The sequence below is a fragment of the Agrilus planipennis genome, unplaced genomic scaffold (genome assembly GCF_000699045.2).
Source record: "Agrilus planipennis isolate EAB-ADULT unplaced genomic scaffold, Apla_2.0 scaffold106, whole genome shotgun sequence".
Classification (NCBI taxonomy): Eukaryota; Metazoa; Arthropoda; class Insecta; order Coleoptera; family Buprestidae; genus Agrilus; species Agrilus planipennis.
This window is the reverse complement of record NW_020438893.1, coordinates 426381-439519: the sequence shown is the minus strand read 5'-3', so window position 1 is coordinate 439519 and position 13139 is coordinate 426381. Positions and strand designations below refer to the sequence as shown.

At 37.0% G+C, this 13139-nt stretch overlaps 2 protein-coding genes across 2 annotated transcripts in view; one reads left to right on the top strand and one right to left on the bottom strand.

Annotated features, from left to right (window-relative positions):
* LOC108736879 (epithelial discoidin domain-containing receptor 1) overlaps positions 1 to 13139 on the bottom strand; it is a 406840-nt gene that overhangs the window by 271811 nt on the left and 121890 nt on the right. The gene's annotated exons all lie outside the window — the stretch shown is intronic.
* Positions 2801 to 12767, top strand: LOC108736882 (discoidin domain-containing receptor 2-like). Its single transcript, XM_018469487.2, has 4 exons — positions 2801 to 3027; positions 10218 to 10317; positions 10802 to 10907; positions 10971 to 12767. Exons 2-4 carry the CDS (start codon positions 10227 to 10229, stop codon positions 12463 to 12465), a joined length of 1692 nt encoding a protein of 563 aa, XP_018324989.1. The 5' UTR covers positions 2801 to 3027; positions 10218 to 10226; the 3' UTR covers positions 12466 to 12767.

The window sequence follows — 13139 nt, the reverse complement described above, 5'->3', positions numbered from 1 at the left end:
TCTCACAGAGAGAAATCTGTGTCGCCGCATTGACGTCTGCGATTCGCTTCTCAAACGTCACGAAAATGATCCGTTTTTGAAGCGCATCATCACTGGGGACGAAAAATGGGTTGTATACAACAACGTCAAACGCAAGAGGTCATGGAGCAAAAAAGATGAACCGGCTCAAACCATTTCCAAAGCCGATATTCACCAAAAAAAGGTGATGCTGTCTGTGTGGTGGGATTTTAAAGGAATCGTTTTTTTTGAGCTTTTACCGGATAACACAACGATTAATTCGGAAGACTACTGTCATCAGCTGGACAAACTGAATGATGCACTTCAACAGAAAAGGTTAGAACTAATCAACAGGAAAGGTGTAGTGTTTCACCAAGACAACGCGAGACCTCACACAAGTTTGGTCACTCGCCAAAAGCTTTTACAGCTTGAATGGGATACAATGCTACACCCACCATATTCTCCAGACCTGGCACCATCGAATTATTATAAGTTGTTCCGGTCACTCGAAAATTTTTTAGACGGTAAAACCTTCACCTCAAATGAGGAGGTCAAAAACCTCCTCGATCAGTTTTTTGCCAGCAAAGACCAAAAATTTTATGAGGGTGGAATTATGCTACTACCAGAAAGATGGCAAAAGGTGTTGGACCAGAACGGTCAATATATAATTTAATAAAGTATTTCTTTATTATACGAAAACTGTCTTTCATTTCCAGAAAAAAAAAACGAAATGACTTTCCGAACAACCCTATAGCTTTGGACTATTTGTAGAAATCATTCGGTAACAAGGTTGACACAGCAATTTTTAAGAACGTGCGCCTAAACAATGAAAGAAAATGTAGCAGGAATTTCACCAGAAAATAAGCGTGTAGATACGAATAAAAGTTGGTGGTACTGGTGAAAAAAAGTTCTAAATATTACGGTCAAAAGCTTCATCTATTATTCGACTATTTGTAGAAATCTAAAAACGCGGTTTCAGGTGATGTAAAGAAATATGTAAACATATAACACACACCAGTAGCGTTTACACTCGGACCTTGTAACTTAGTCATAAATCCTACGTAGATGGTGTAAAGCGCTGGCCCATTTAATGAAACATTCTCCTGTTAATTAACCGGACATGTTCGACAAAATGGGAGCCAGGTCATATATGTAGCTTGTAATTCCATAACTTGCCATTACACCTCGCGTCTCTCGCGGCCTCAACGAACCTAAATATCACATATGTACATGTATGGGACTCAGCGATCTAGCCGTTACGGGAAAGGATTCAGAGATATACACACAAGGATAAATATTTTATAATAGAATTAATTGACTTTAATGTGTGCAAGTAAAGTTTAAATTAGAAGGACCTTCATTTTATGGTAGCTTAATGTAGCAAGACTTATAGGGGTGTAATATCCGAAAAGAATTAGAATAAGCTTGTGTATTTTACTAACATTGATAGATAAATAATCGATAACATTCTTGAATGAGCTCCTGGGCCCGTGCTCTACAGTATCCAACTTTCTTGCTGTTCTCCTGTATATTATATATCTTATTCTCATATTATTCATTATATATCATTCATATTATCTTCGATCTATCCGTGTTCATATTTTGGCATCTTTTTGCGTATTTTATTATTTTACTAACATATTTATTTTTTCTTTTTTTCTTAACCTGCTTCAGGCAGGTGCTTTTCAAAATTCTTAAATTAAATTTTGATGTTTATATTATTATTTATAAAGTTACTTAAAAGACATTTCCGTTTATGCGTCCTGTACCATAACCGGCACCAATCTAATCAAGCTCTTGTTGAGTTTGCATCGAGTGTAATTTTCACCAGCAAGGTGTACAACGAACACGTTCACTTTGTATTATGTAGGTAGGTATCGGATGACGTGTAGAATTTATTGAAGCGACTAGGACATCGGTGGAGCCTTTTTACATACGTTTCAAATTATGGATAACCAGACACCTAAGAACCGATCAGATATATACGTTGATACTAAGTTGCTAAACGACTATTAAGTTACATAACTTATCGTCTACATACACGCATAGACAAGTGCCCGGTGTAACGGATGAAACTGATCGGGATACAGAATCTAGAAATACATTAAATGTCTCCACTGAATTACCGAGTGATTACAGCAAGTAGTCATTTAGTTACAACAGCATGGGATTGAAATTCTTGCGTAACTTACTTCTGTCTTATCTACAATCTTTTGCTTGCTGCAGACATATTTTTAACCGTTTAACTACGTGTATAAGTACAATGACGGTTTTAAATTGCTTAAATAAAAATTTTTTGGACCAAATGGCATCTCGGTAGTGTCGAAAAAGTGCCAAAGTACATAGATTTTGTATTTGTCCATTAAAGTATCTAACTACACAAATAAATGATATTTCTCATTTTTGAAACGTCGGCATGGTGAGTGTCGAACTTCATCAACGTCTCGTTATTTTTATTTTGACACCTTCAACCTTATCCCTATTAATTTTATTTATCTGCTTTTCATTCAGCCTGTTATCTATTAATTCATGCTAACATTTAAAGGTCAGTGTTGCGTCTATTTCAATCGCACATAAATGTGAATAGAAGAGCATATTACGTCAGTTATCCTGCGCTATTCCTGTTTCAGCATCCTGCCAGGACAAGAATGGATGTTGGAATCGGTGAAAAGGTAGAGGACAAAATATCAATGAGATATAGAGGTGGAATTGAGAGTGGGAAAACACGAAGGCTCATTGGTTGAACCGTTTGGAAATGTGTAGATGCTCCGAGCTTAATTTCAGTAGCCTCAGTATCATTACTTCTTGTGCCGATGAAAGTTAGCGGTAGCCGAGGACTTGCTGACATGATTCTCATACAAGAACAAAGTCCGTGAAAACTTTAGAAACTTTTGACATTTAAGTAGGAACTTGCTATAAATGTGACGAGTGTGCGTGACACAACTGAGATTTTATTTAGAATACCTGTAAGTTTCATGTGTGGATGCTGACGTGCGATTTTCCGGAAAATTAGGAACAGGATACTCAAAGGTTTGTAAATTATTCCAATATTTTTTCTGCTAGAAAACGAAAAACCAAAACAATAACTATTAAATATTCAAGCATCAATGCTTGTTCTTTTGGAGTTTCTAATAATTGTAATAAATATAATTTTAAATGTGCATCGAGCTTTTCGTCCTTGTAGGACCAGTAAATTAGAAAAAAAGAAAACGTTTCAAAAAAGATGCTATCTGACATTTCTTTGCTGATTAATTATTTATGAAGCTAAAATAAATTTAAGAGAGAGGTATTGAGTTTTATAAGTAAAGATTCAAATTAGCTCAGTCCTTTATAACATTAGCAATTTCCTACTAAAGTGATATTCAGAAAAAAGGATTACCAACTTGTTTTGTGGGAACATAAAAAGAAAAGAAACTGGCTAATACATTACATCCTCCTGTAAGAAATATAATTGTGTTTGGTAAAAATTTTAAAGCTAAAACATTCATGACCCTTAAATAGACTGATTTGTCAACAACTGCAGAAGAAAATTGCTTTTAATGCCATCTCCATAACAGACTAATTCTGACGATGCTACAAAAATTTGATTGTTTGTTCGTTTGGTTGTCAGGACAGAGTTAACCCTTAGAATTGCACGTTGAAAATCCAAAGTCTTTAGGCGAATGTCGACAATATAATTCTAGAATCTACAGACGTGGAGTAGTAATAAAAAAATATAAGAATGAGGAGGACAAGAGAGGCCTCGGCGTATTTTATTAGAATGAGAACATATTGTTCCTGTAAAATCATAAGGAATTCAGTCGGAAGACTGGTTCAACACGTACCTCCACTTGTTTCTATCTTGACCCAATTATTACATATTCTCGATTTTTAACTGTTTGCTTCAAGCCTCTACCTCTCTCTTACCTCCTATTTCTGCTTCCAATATGTCTCCTACTATGTGTTCTACCAACTTATCTCTCCTATTTCTTTTTAATTTTAATAATACCCTCCATTCTGTTCTTTGTAACACCTTCTTATTTCTAACCTTTTCTATCCATGGTATCCTCATCATTCAAGCGCCCAACGTCCACGTTTCGCACCCACACAGAGCCGTGCTCCAAACATAAACCTTTAAGAAAGTGTTTCTGAATTTCCAAATTAACCTATCATCTTCAACAAAAGTATTTTTTTTTGTTAAAAGCGACCCGATCCTGGACTATCCTTCGCTTTATATCCCTTGCGCCTTTTCCATCCTGAAAAGTTACATTAAAGCAACTAAATTTTCGCTAGGACGGAACAGCGGCTTACAAATAAGAAGCATTCAAACTACAATTGCATGGGGATGAACCGAAATTCTGGATCATCAAATTTTCCTGGCTCTACAGGAAAAAGAAAATGTGTTTTCAGCGTTAAATGTAGTGGAAAACTAAAATGTCAGACGATTCAAGTAACTTATGCTCATTTTTCGATCGGGGGAGGGACAGGTTTGAGGTAAGGGTGGCGAGCAAGAGTTTCTCGAGTTGGATTGTGAAAAGAACTGGCCCAAGAAAGTTGCAGCACCACCATTTAAATAATTAGTAGCTGGGCCGCCACCATCTAGCTGTTGTAGATGTAGAAGCTTCATGAATATCTAATGCGGTCTATGCTATAGTTTTGTTATGTAACAAGCACAGGTTTTAGCGAATTCAAAGAGGCTCATGAATAATTTATTTTATCGGATTACCGAACAACCAAAGATTTTCTGCCTGTACATCACAGACGACTTAGAATATTGTTATTTAATGATGATAGCGGTATTGGTAAAATGTTCCTGCATATTTACTCATTTTAGTCTATAGATATCGTATAATTTTTAATGCTATACATATACATAATTCTGGTTAATTTAAAAGGATTCTTAAAAGCGCGTGTCTTTGTATGGGTGCAAAACGTGGATGGTGGTAGAAAAAGAAAAGGTTAAAAGCGTTCGAAATGTGCTGTTACTGGCGAACGATGAGGATACTGTGGATAGAGAAGGTTAGAAATAAAAACGCATTAGAAAGAGTAGGAGAACACGAAAATCAGTCAGAAATAGGCGAGACAGGTTGGTAGGACACCTTCTCAGGCATGAAAGGCTAAATAGAGACTTAATAGAAGCATAAACAGGAGCTATGAGGAGTAGAGATAGACGTGTATTACTGTTCAGAAATAGTTAAGAATGTGGGATGTTCTAGTTTTGAGGAAATACAATGAGTAGCTCAGGATAGGAAGGAGTAGAGGTGCGTGTCCAACAATTTTTAGGACTGAGGACCTTATAACAATGATAATTTGTTAATATAATTATCTCTACCGTCTTCTATCTACTAGAGCCACAGAAGACCTTTGTTATCTAATTTATTCCGAAAATGTGGACGTATTTTTTTCCTTCATAAGATAAGTAAGTAATATTTACATTATAGGAAGTATTTCTTTGGAAATCACTTCGTTACATAGTGTTTACGGTGTATTTAATATGGTGTGAGTATAATTTTTAGTATGCTACATGTAGCTTTCAATTTTCAAGAAAGAAACAAGAAACCCATTCTGTAGGTTATTCTAGAGAACTGGTGCTTCAGTTGGAGACGGATTATCCCGAAAAATTGCGCACCATTACCGTAAAAATAAACAGAACTGACTTCACTAAAGCGTTTCCGTAATAAAGACCCATTGTACTTATTCTCTCACTCGTTTGCGACCACTCTTTGTCGAGTAAACGAATTTCATTGTTGTATGTTTCCACAAAGACTCGGGGCTTTTATCTATTCAGTAGAGACGTATTACTTGGTACTAAGTAACCCACCCAACAACGGTATAAACTTGTGTCTGGGGGTCCTTTCTGAAGGACCGTCTTCTGCAAAGTGGTTAAACATGGAGTCTGCTATATATATATGTCGTGTTTCCTATGCACAACAACGGCCCGTCATTATTCCGTCTCCTTTATTTTTATTCTCTTCCTCTCTCGAAGTTACGAATCTGGTGTGTATCTTGGCCAACGTAAACATCCTCAATGTACCCTTAATATAAATACGCTTGACAGTTTTACTGGGGAAGCACCGCAGCACTTTGCACAAGAAAAATGTCTTCCCATCTCTGCTCCAAATGATACGAGATAAGAGACGAATGGCACCACGTTCGGGGTAAATAGACCTTAACGATCACACAACGTACCGGTTTAATGGACAATTATTACGTACCCGTGACGGTACATTTGTCAAACTTTTCTAAAAGTAACATCTGGTCACAAACAACTGTCAAATAATAGAACTTTATAATAAAGAAAAATGTTTTACCAATGAAATGGCGCATAAGCACATACATGTTAATAACAAATGGACCGGATATTCGACTTGGGGTTCTAAAAGAAATGCCGGATCCGTCGCCGGATACCGGATCCAAGTCGGGCATTCGGTACAGCTAATGCCGGGTACACGGTTATCCGATACCTAGCAAAATCAGTATATATCTGGTACATTCCTAATATTAATATTAAGTATTCATAATTGCTGTTTTAACATAAGATAAAATTTTAAATACTGATTAAATCTTTCCTCAGTATATTTTCTATTAACTGGTAAACAGTAGGATTGAAATCTATCAACATAACCGTAAATTTAAAGGATTCAAACAGTAATTCTTCACCATATATTTTACTTATATACATGATTATAGCTTATGCGCCATTTTTGCTAATAAAGGGTTGTTATGCGATAGACAAGTAAGATATTTATTTTATAAAGATATTGATTTCTAACAATAGTTTTTGTAGAAATTAAAGGTGCGTTTTAATTATAACGTGAACCATCTGTGACTTTCCGTCATGTGGACGCTGAAATGGCTAAATAGTTTCCTATAAATGAATTAAAAACACCCTTTGGGGACAAATTTTCTTTTCATGTAAGTAGGTATAATATAGATTGCGTAAAAATAGTTCCACGAAGTCGTTGATATTGTTGTGCTTAGGTAAAACTGTCAAGTATGATGGACTGGCTTTTAACGATTTCGTGATATCATTAATTAATTAAGTAATTATCTAATGGTTATGTCAAATAACTTATTATATACCCATTAAAATGCATAATTTATATTAAAATTCCAAATAAACAAGTAGGTGTAAAGACAGATATGAAGAAATTTGTCTTTTTTATCAGAACGGAAGGAACTTATCTGGTGCATATATATGTATATATTGTACATCCTTGCTCCATCTATTAAAATTTTCATGAAACTTGATATATATTAGCAATGTAAATATGTACCTACAATATATATTAATTGATGGACTTCTAATTTCGGAGTTGATTAATTAAATTTAAAAGAAGCAAACCCTTTAGGGTGGCTCGTGAAAGGATCCTGATAAAAAGTTTGTTTTTCGAAAGCTACTTTACAATTAACTACGAAGCTACCCCGTAATTCCCCTTTTTTTTTACAAAAGCACTTTTTAGAAAGCTTCCCGTTTGCCGAAAGGGTTTTTCACATAAAGAAACAAAGAAAAAGAACGATCATCCACGTCTAATTAACTCGAACCCTATGTAGTACCCACAAAAAAAAAACCACCATATAGCTTTGGCAGGGAGAAGTGGGTAAAACGGCCTCCAGATGGACGACACACGGGACGTTGGGGGTGCGGTATCCCCTTATATTTTGGCGTTTTTGTCCATTCGTCACACACGAATAGGAAAAAGTACATTTCCGAAATGGAATTCCAATGTCGCGAAAGCATTTTTCTCAGGTTTGACATGGCGGGCACGTGCCTATCTAAAATTAAAACGTTCGACAAGGCGCCTCGGAAGGCCCTCCGGGCCGTGGAAGTCGCTTGTTATTATTCTGAAAGGATACGCTTTTATTGTATTCTCATGTGCGAAAAAGGGCGGAATTGAGTCTGACGGTGAATTCTAACACTTTTACACAAATCGAGTTCAATTTTCGACGACTTTTATTCAAAAACTTCCAGTTCAAAACGTATATATACGTAAAACAAATTACATATTTTTAATACTTATGTATATTTGGACTGATGCTCGAGGTAATGGAGACAAATAAACAGTATTAAGTAATTAATTAATTAAACTAATGCAACCTTTCGTCAAATTTATTCACACCTGGAGTGCTCCAAATGTTTATCAAAAGTTAAACTAAAACATATCCATACTGAAGTGAATATTACAAAGTACTTATTTAATTTATTAAAATGATAATTTCGTCACACAGTGTCTTTAATATAACGTTTTGCGATGAGAATTTTGTTTTTCAAATGCATCACCTCACACGGTATTCAGTGTCAATTCTGTTAAGTGTTACTTTCATTCAATGGTATCGTTAGACAGACGTATCATGGGTATTTAGTTTAATCACATTTGCATTCGATATAATCATCTAATGCAACATAACCCAATGGTTGGACGAACTTTGAACAAACGTAATGCAACTATTCAATGCAATGTGACCGTATAGAATTTACTGAAACGAATATAAAACGAACACGAGACAATAAAGGCTAATATACAACTATTAATCACCATTATCTTTTAATGGGCCACACACTGGCGTAGTTCAAGTGAATTATTTAAATGTGCGGACACATGTTTTACTGTACGTTAACACAGATTACCAAATAGCAAATTGCATTTCTCATCGCTGTACAATCCTGATCCCGGCAGAATTCCCTATATTTATCAGGTTCGTTTGGGTTTATGTAACACAGTTTTATAGGTTACGAATTTTTTTTTCGGGGACAAGTCTATAAATGTCACGCCATTCAGATGGTCTGAAAGAAATATATATTTTGGCTCTAATAGTAATTGAAAGCCTAAAAATATCGAAAACAAGACAGTTTCAGATAAATACTGAGCTACAAGATTATTTTTAACTAAAACTAAAAAACTTTTCGGTTACTGTTAAGGTAACAGTCTTTGAATTGATAAAATTAGAAGATATAGGCAAGATATGGCCATCTAGTGATATTTTTGACAAAGGTCATTGTATATTTAAATAAAATAAATATCGTCAGTAGACAGTGATATACTGTCAACCCCCTGATATTATATCAATTGCGGTCGTTTTTACGGAACATCCTAGGTTCGGCCGTTGATTTACCGGAACGGTTTGTAACGTGCTGATGGTAACTAATGAGTTCTAAGTTGCAATTCCTGTCTGACAGTTTACGAACCAAGAACTAATGATCAGTACTTTTTGAATTATTCTTAATCCATGCTTAACTTCCACTGCCTTGGAAGGGTTTTGATTTAATTAGCTCCAAACATTGAATGTTATTTAATAATTTTATTTGGTCTGACTGTTTAATATCGTCTACCAAATAAAAATGTGAAATCACACAAATAGATAATATCACTTGTATACTTCTTTATCTTGAAATGAAAAAAAAAAAACTTTTGGGTGTTCCATTTCCACCAGCCACTAATACGAGTGGGCGGGGAGTCCCTCCGAACTACGCCAGAAGGGAGGGCTACGGGCCCTATTCAGCTTCCTTTCAGGAATCGTGGGAATGGGTGGGTGGTGGTTCAGGTGAGACAGATGAGACGGACGAAATGAAGGCAGAAGAGAATTAAAGATTGTCTGGAATATTACTACCCCAATGCCTAAATGATCCAAGGAAACAACAGAAAAACTTAGACCAAGGCAGACGGACCCGGAACTGAATCAGCGTCCTCCCGAATGCTAAGCAATGGTCTTAACATGCCGCTTTTGAAATGAAAGAACCAAATCCTTATAGAATCCTTGACCGTAGGATATATTCCCTTTAACCTAAGGAGCATATTCAATAATTTTCATAACAAAACTTATTGGTAGCTCAATTAGGTAAATGTTTTCTTGGAAATTATCAAAGTTTTCACTTCCTTAATACAGCTCGACTGCAAATCTTCCTTGAAAGAAACAAACTGATGGGTTGATCCAGTTTCCAAGATAGATACATTAAGTAAAAAAACAGATTCAAAAATAGCAGTTAAACGTATCAAATCATGCCAGAGATTACGCGGTATTAAACAGACGTGTCGAACATGTGGCCAAACAATATAACGCCGCGTTACGGTCATCGACATCGGCTTCCAGCGCATTAAAACGTTTAACCGCTAAATATAGCGTTAAATTTCACATTAGTTAATTATACTCGATCCTCTATCCTCGTCTATCGCATCCGACGTAAGGAAACATTTTACGGATATTATCGTTATCTCTAACGTCTATTCTTTCGTACGTTTCAGGTTCCCCAAATGGACGCTCCGCTGCTGTTCCCTCGCATCGTTCCGATTAGTTTCTTCCTCCTACTTCTCCACGTCTCACAATCGAACTGCCTCGATATATGTAAGTACTTTATTTAAGTGAGCGAACACGATAGAGAAAAGTAGTTATAAATGTAGTATCTAAAAACTTCGTATATTATGTCTGCATGATGCGTATTAGAGGTATACTCGGAAGAGATAATGACGGTCGTGTGGTATAAAGAAGATAATAAAGGAATTCAGTGACCGTTGATGGTTGTCTGAATTATAAATGAAACGAACCAAGTGAATGGCACCATTATCTAACAACACACACACGGTCCTGCAAAAAAAGTAATCATTGTTTTCTAAGTAATGTTTCTGGTTCTTTTGTTGAAGCACTCGATCTTTATTAAGTCGTAGAACCCAAGAAAATAGCCATTGTCTTCCAATGAGCCCAAAATTATTTTTATTTTACAACTGGAAGTGAGTGCTATAGGACTTCGAACTCGAAATATTAAGATTATAACGAGTTACAATGCCTTTCCCAATTGGGTTTCCTTAACTAATCATTCTCCTTGTTACAGCTCAATGCATCGCACCTTTAGGAATGGAAAGTGGAGACATTAAAGATGAAGATATAACAGCCAGTTCGTCTTTTGACAGTGGAAACGTGGGTCCAAGACAAGGAAGGTGGGTTTCTATAAACAAACCATCCAGGATATAACGATATCATAAGCTCGTATGTTGTTACAGATTAAAAGTGGAGACAAACGGCGGGGCGTGGTGTCCCCAAACCCCCGCGACTGCGGAACCCGAAGAATGGCTTCAAATAGATCTCCACACCGTTCATTTGGTTACTAGCGTCGGGACGCAGGGTCGTTTCGGTAATGGTCAGGGCGTCGAATATTCCGAAGCGTACATTCTCGAGTATTGGCGTCCGCGTCTCAACAAGTGGATTCGCTACCGCAATTATCGCGGAGAAGAAATATTGAATGGCAACATAAACACTTATCTCGAATCTAAGACCGAATTGGACCCACCCATATGGGCCACTAAGATTCGATTCTTGCCGTACAGTTACCACAAAAGAACGGTTTGTTTGCGCGTCGAAATATACGGTTGTCGCTGGACCGACGGCATCGTGAGTTACTCGATGCCGCAAGGAGATAAGAGAGGTCCTAATTGGGAATTCTACGACAGTTCTTACGACGGCTTCTGGGACGACGGAAGACTGAAGCACGGCCTGGGGCAGTTGACGGACGGCAAAACGGGTAGCAACGATTTCAAAGTGTCCTTCTACGAACACTCGAAGGGGTGGGTCGGGTGGCGAAATGACACACGGAACGGGAAACCCATAGATGTTGTGTTCGAATTCGACGAAGTGCGCGAGTTCACCAACGTGAACATTTTCTGTAACAACCAGTTCACGAAAGAGGTGCAGGTGTTCGCGAAAGCCGAGGTGTTCTTCAGTATCGGCGGGAAACGTTCCAGAGGTCAGCCGATCACGTACGAATACATGGAAGACCGTATCTTCGAAAAGTCGCGCAACGTTTCCATCAAACTCCACCATCGAATCGGAAAATACGTGAAGATTCAGTTACACTTCGCGGCCCGATGGATTCTCCTGAGTGAAATTTCTTTCGACTCCGAAGTGATCAAAGGGAACTTTACAGAAGAAGAAGATGAGCAAGAAATATCCGCCAGTACCAATGTCAAAAGTCAAGGAGCTTCGTCCTCATCCGGATCTGGATCTGAATCTCCTCCTAATAAAAGTTCACCATCTCCTCAAGAATTCGGGCAGTATATGGGTGTCATTGCAGGTATCCTGTCAGTTTTGACGTTACTTGTGGGGACCCTAGTGGGTTACATAATTTTACAACAGAGGCGTCGCAAAGCGGCTGGAAGACAGGAAACGTACGTTCCATCCAACTGCGAAAAGGCCGCCCTGTACAGCGAACCGATTGTCCTCGGGCAAAACAGTACAAACACTCAGTATATGGACTCATCCACGAGACGATCAGAATATGCAGTGCCTCGTTTAAAAACGCGGCCTGATCCTCCATCCTTACAGGACATTTTCCCCAAACCCCCATCGTTTCCGCCGGCTCAAGAACATTATTACGCATCGACCGAAATTTGTAACGCTCGATTCACCCCGCCTTCACCACCACTGTCTACGCCGCCACTGATTCGGCTAAGCAGACAGCCGAGATACGTGTCCAACTCGAACCACTACGTGGGGCCCTAAACAAACGACATTCACTGTGATATTAGATGTAATAAAGACTGACTTATTAATGTGTACCAATTTAGATACCATACGCATTGCGTGTGTCTATGGGATTACCCAATGAAATAGAAGAACAATGAAAAAATGAATCGAATGAGCAAGACTGGCGGTTACCTAAAGTATTAAATTGTACGTAGACTATCGTTTATTAATATATAGAGTATCGACAATCTGCATCATAACGTGATATTGTACTATAAAAAAAAATAATAAAAACGCAGTTTTGTAAATAGTTATTATTATATTACTACTACTTTCAATGTGAGGTATTTATTAATAAAATAAAGCAATCGTAATTATACTTAGTATCCTTATTTTATTTTATAAATAATTTTGGACCGATTATTCGATAAAATTTGAAAGTAAAAAAAGGTAAAAATTAAATCACAAAATATTCATTCAGATCAAGAATTACAAATAGTTGTAAAAATTTTATGATTTATATTAACCTTTGAGTTTTTCCAAATATGAAATCTTATTATTAAAATTTAATAAACAATTAAAAACTAGTAAAATTTTTTGAATAGCACATACGTAGTTAAAACAGTCATCAAAATCATGTCATCAGTCCTTAGACTGGTTGGACACGCACCTCCACTCCTTTCTATCCTAAGCTAATCTTCGCATTTCCC

Coding starts and splice junctions, on each gene's coding strand:
- LOC108736882 (XM_018469487.2), top strand. CDS start 10,227: ATGGACGCTCCGCTGCTGTTCCCTCGCATCGTTCCGATTAGTTTCTTC. Junction 10,318..10,801: donor ATCGAACTGCCTCGATATAT/GTAAGTACTTTA, acceptor TCCTTGTTACAG/CTCAATGCATCGCACCTTTA. Junction 10,908..10,970: donor GTGGGTCCAAGACAAGGAAG/GTGGGTTTCTAT, acceptor ATGTTGTTACAG/ATTAAAAGTGGAGACAAACG.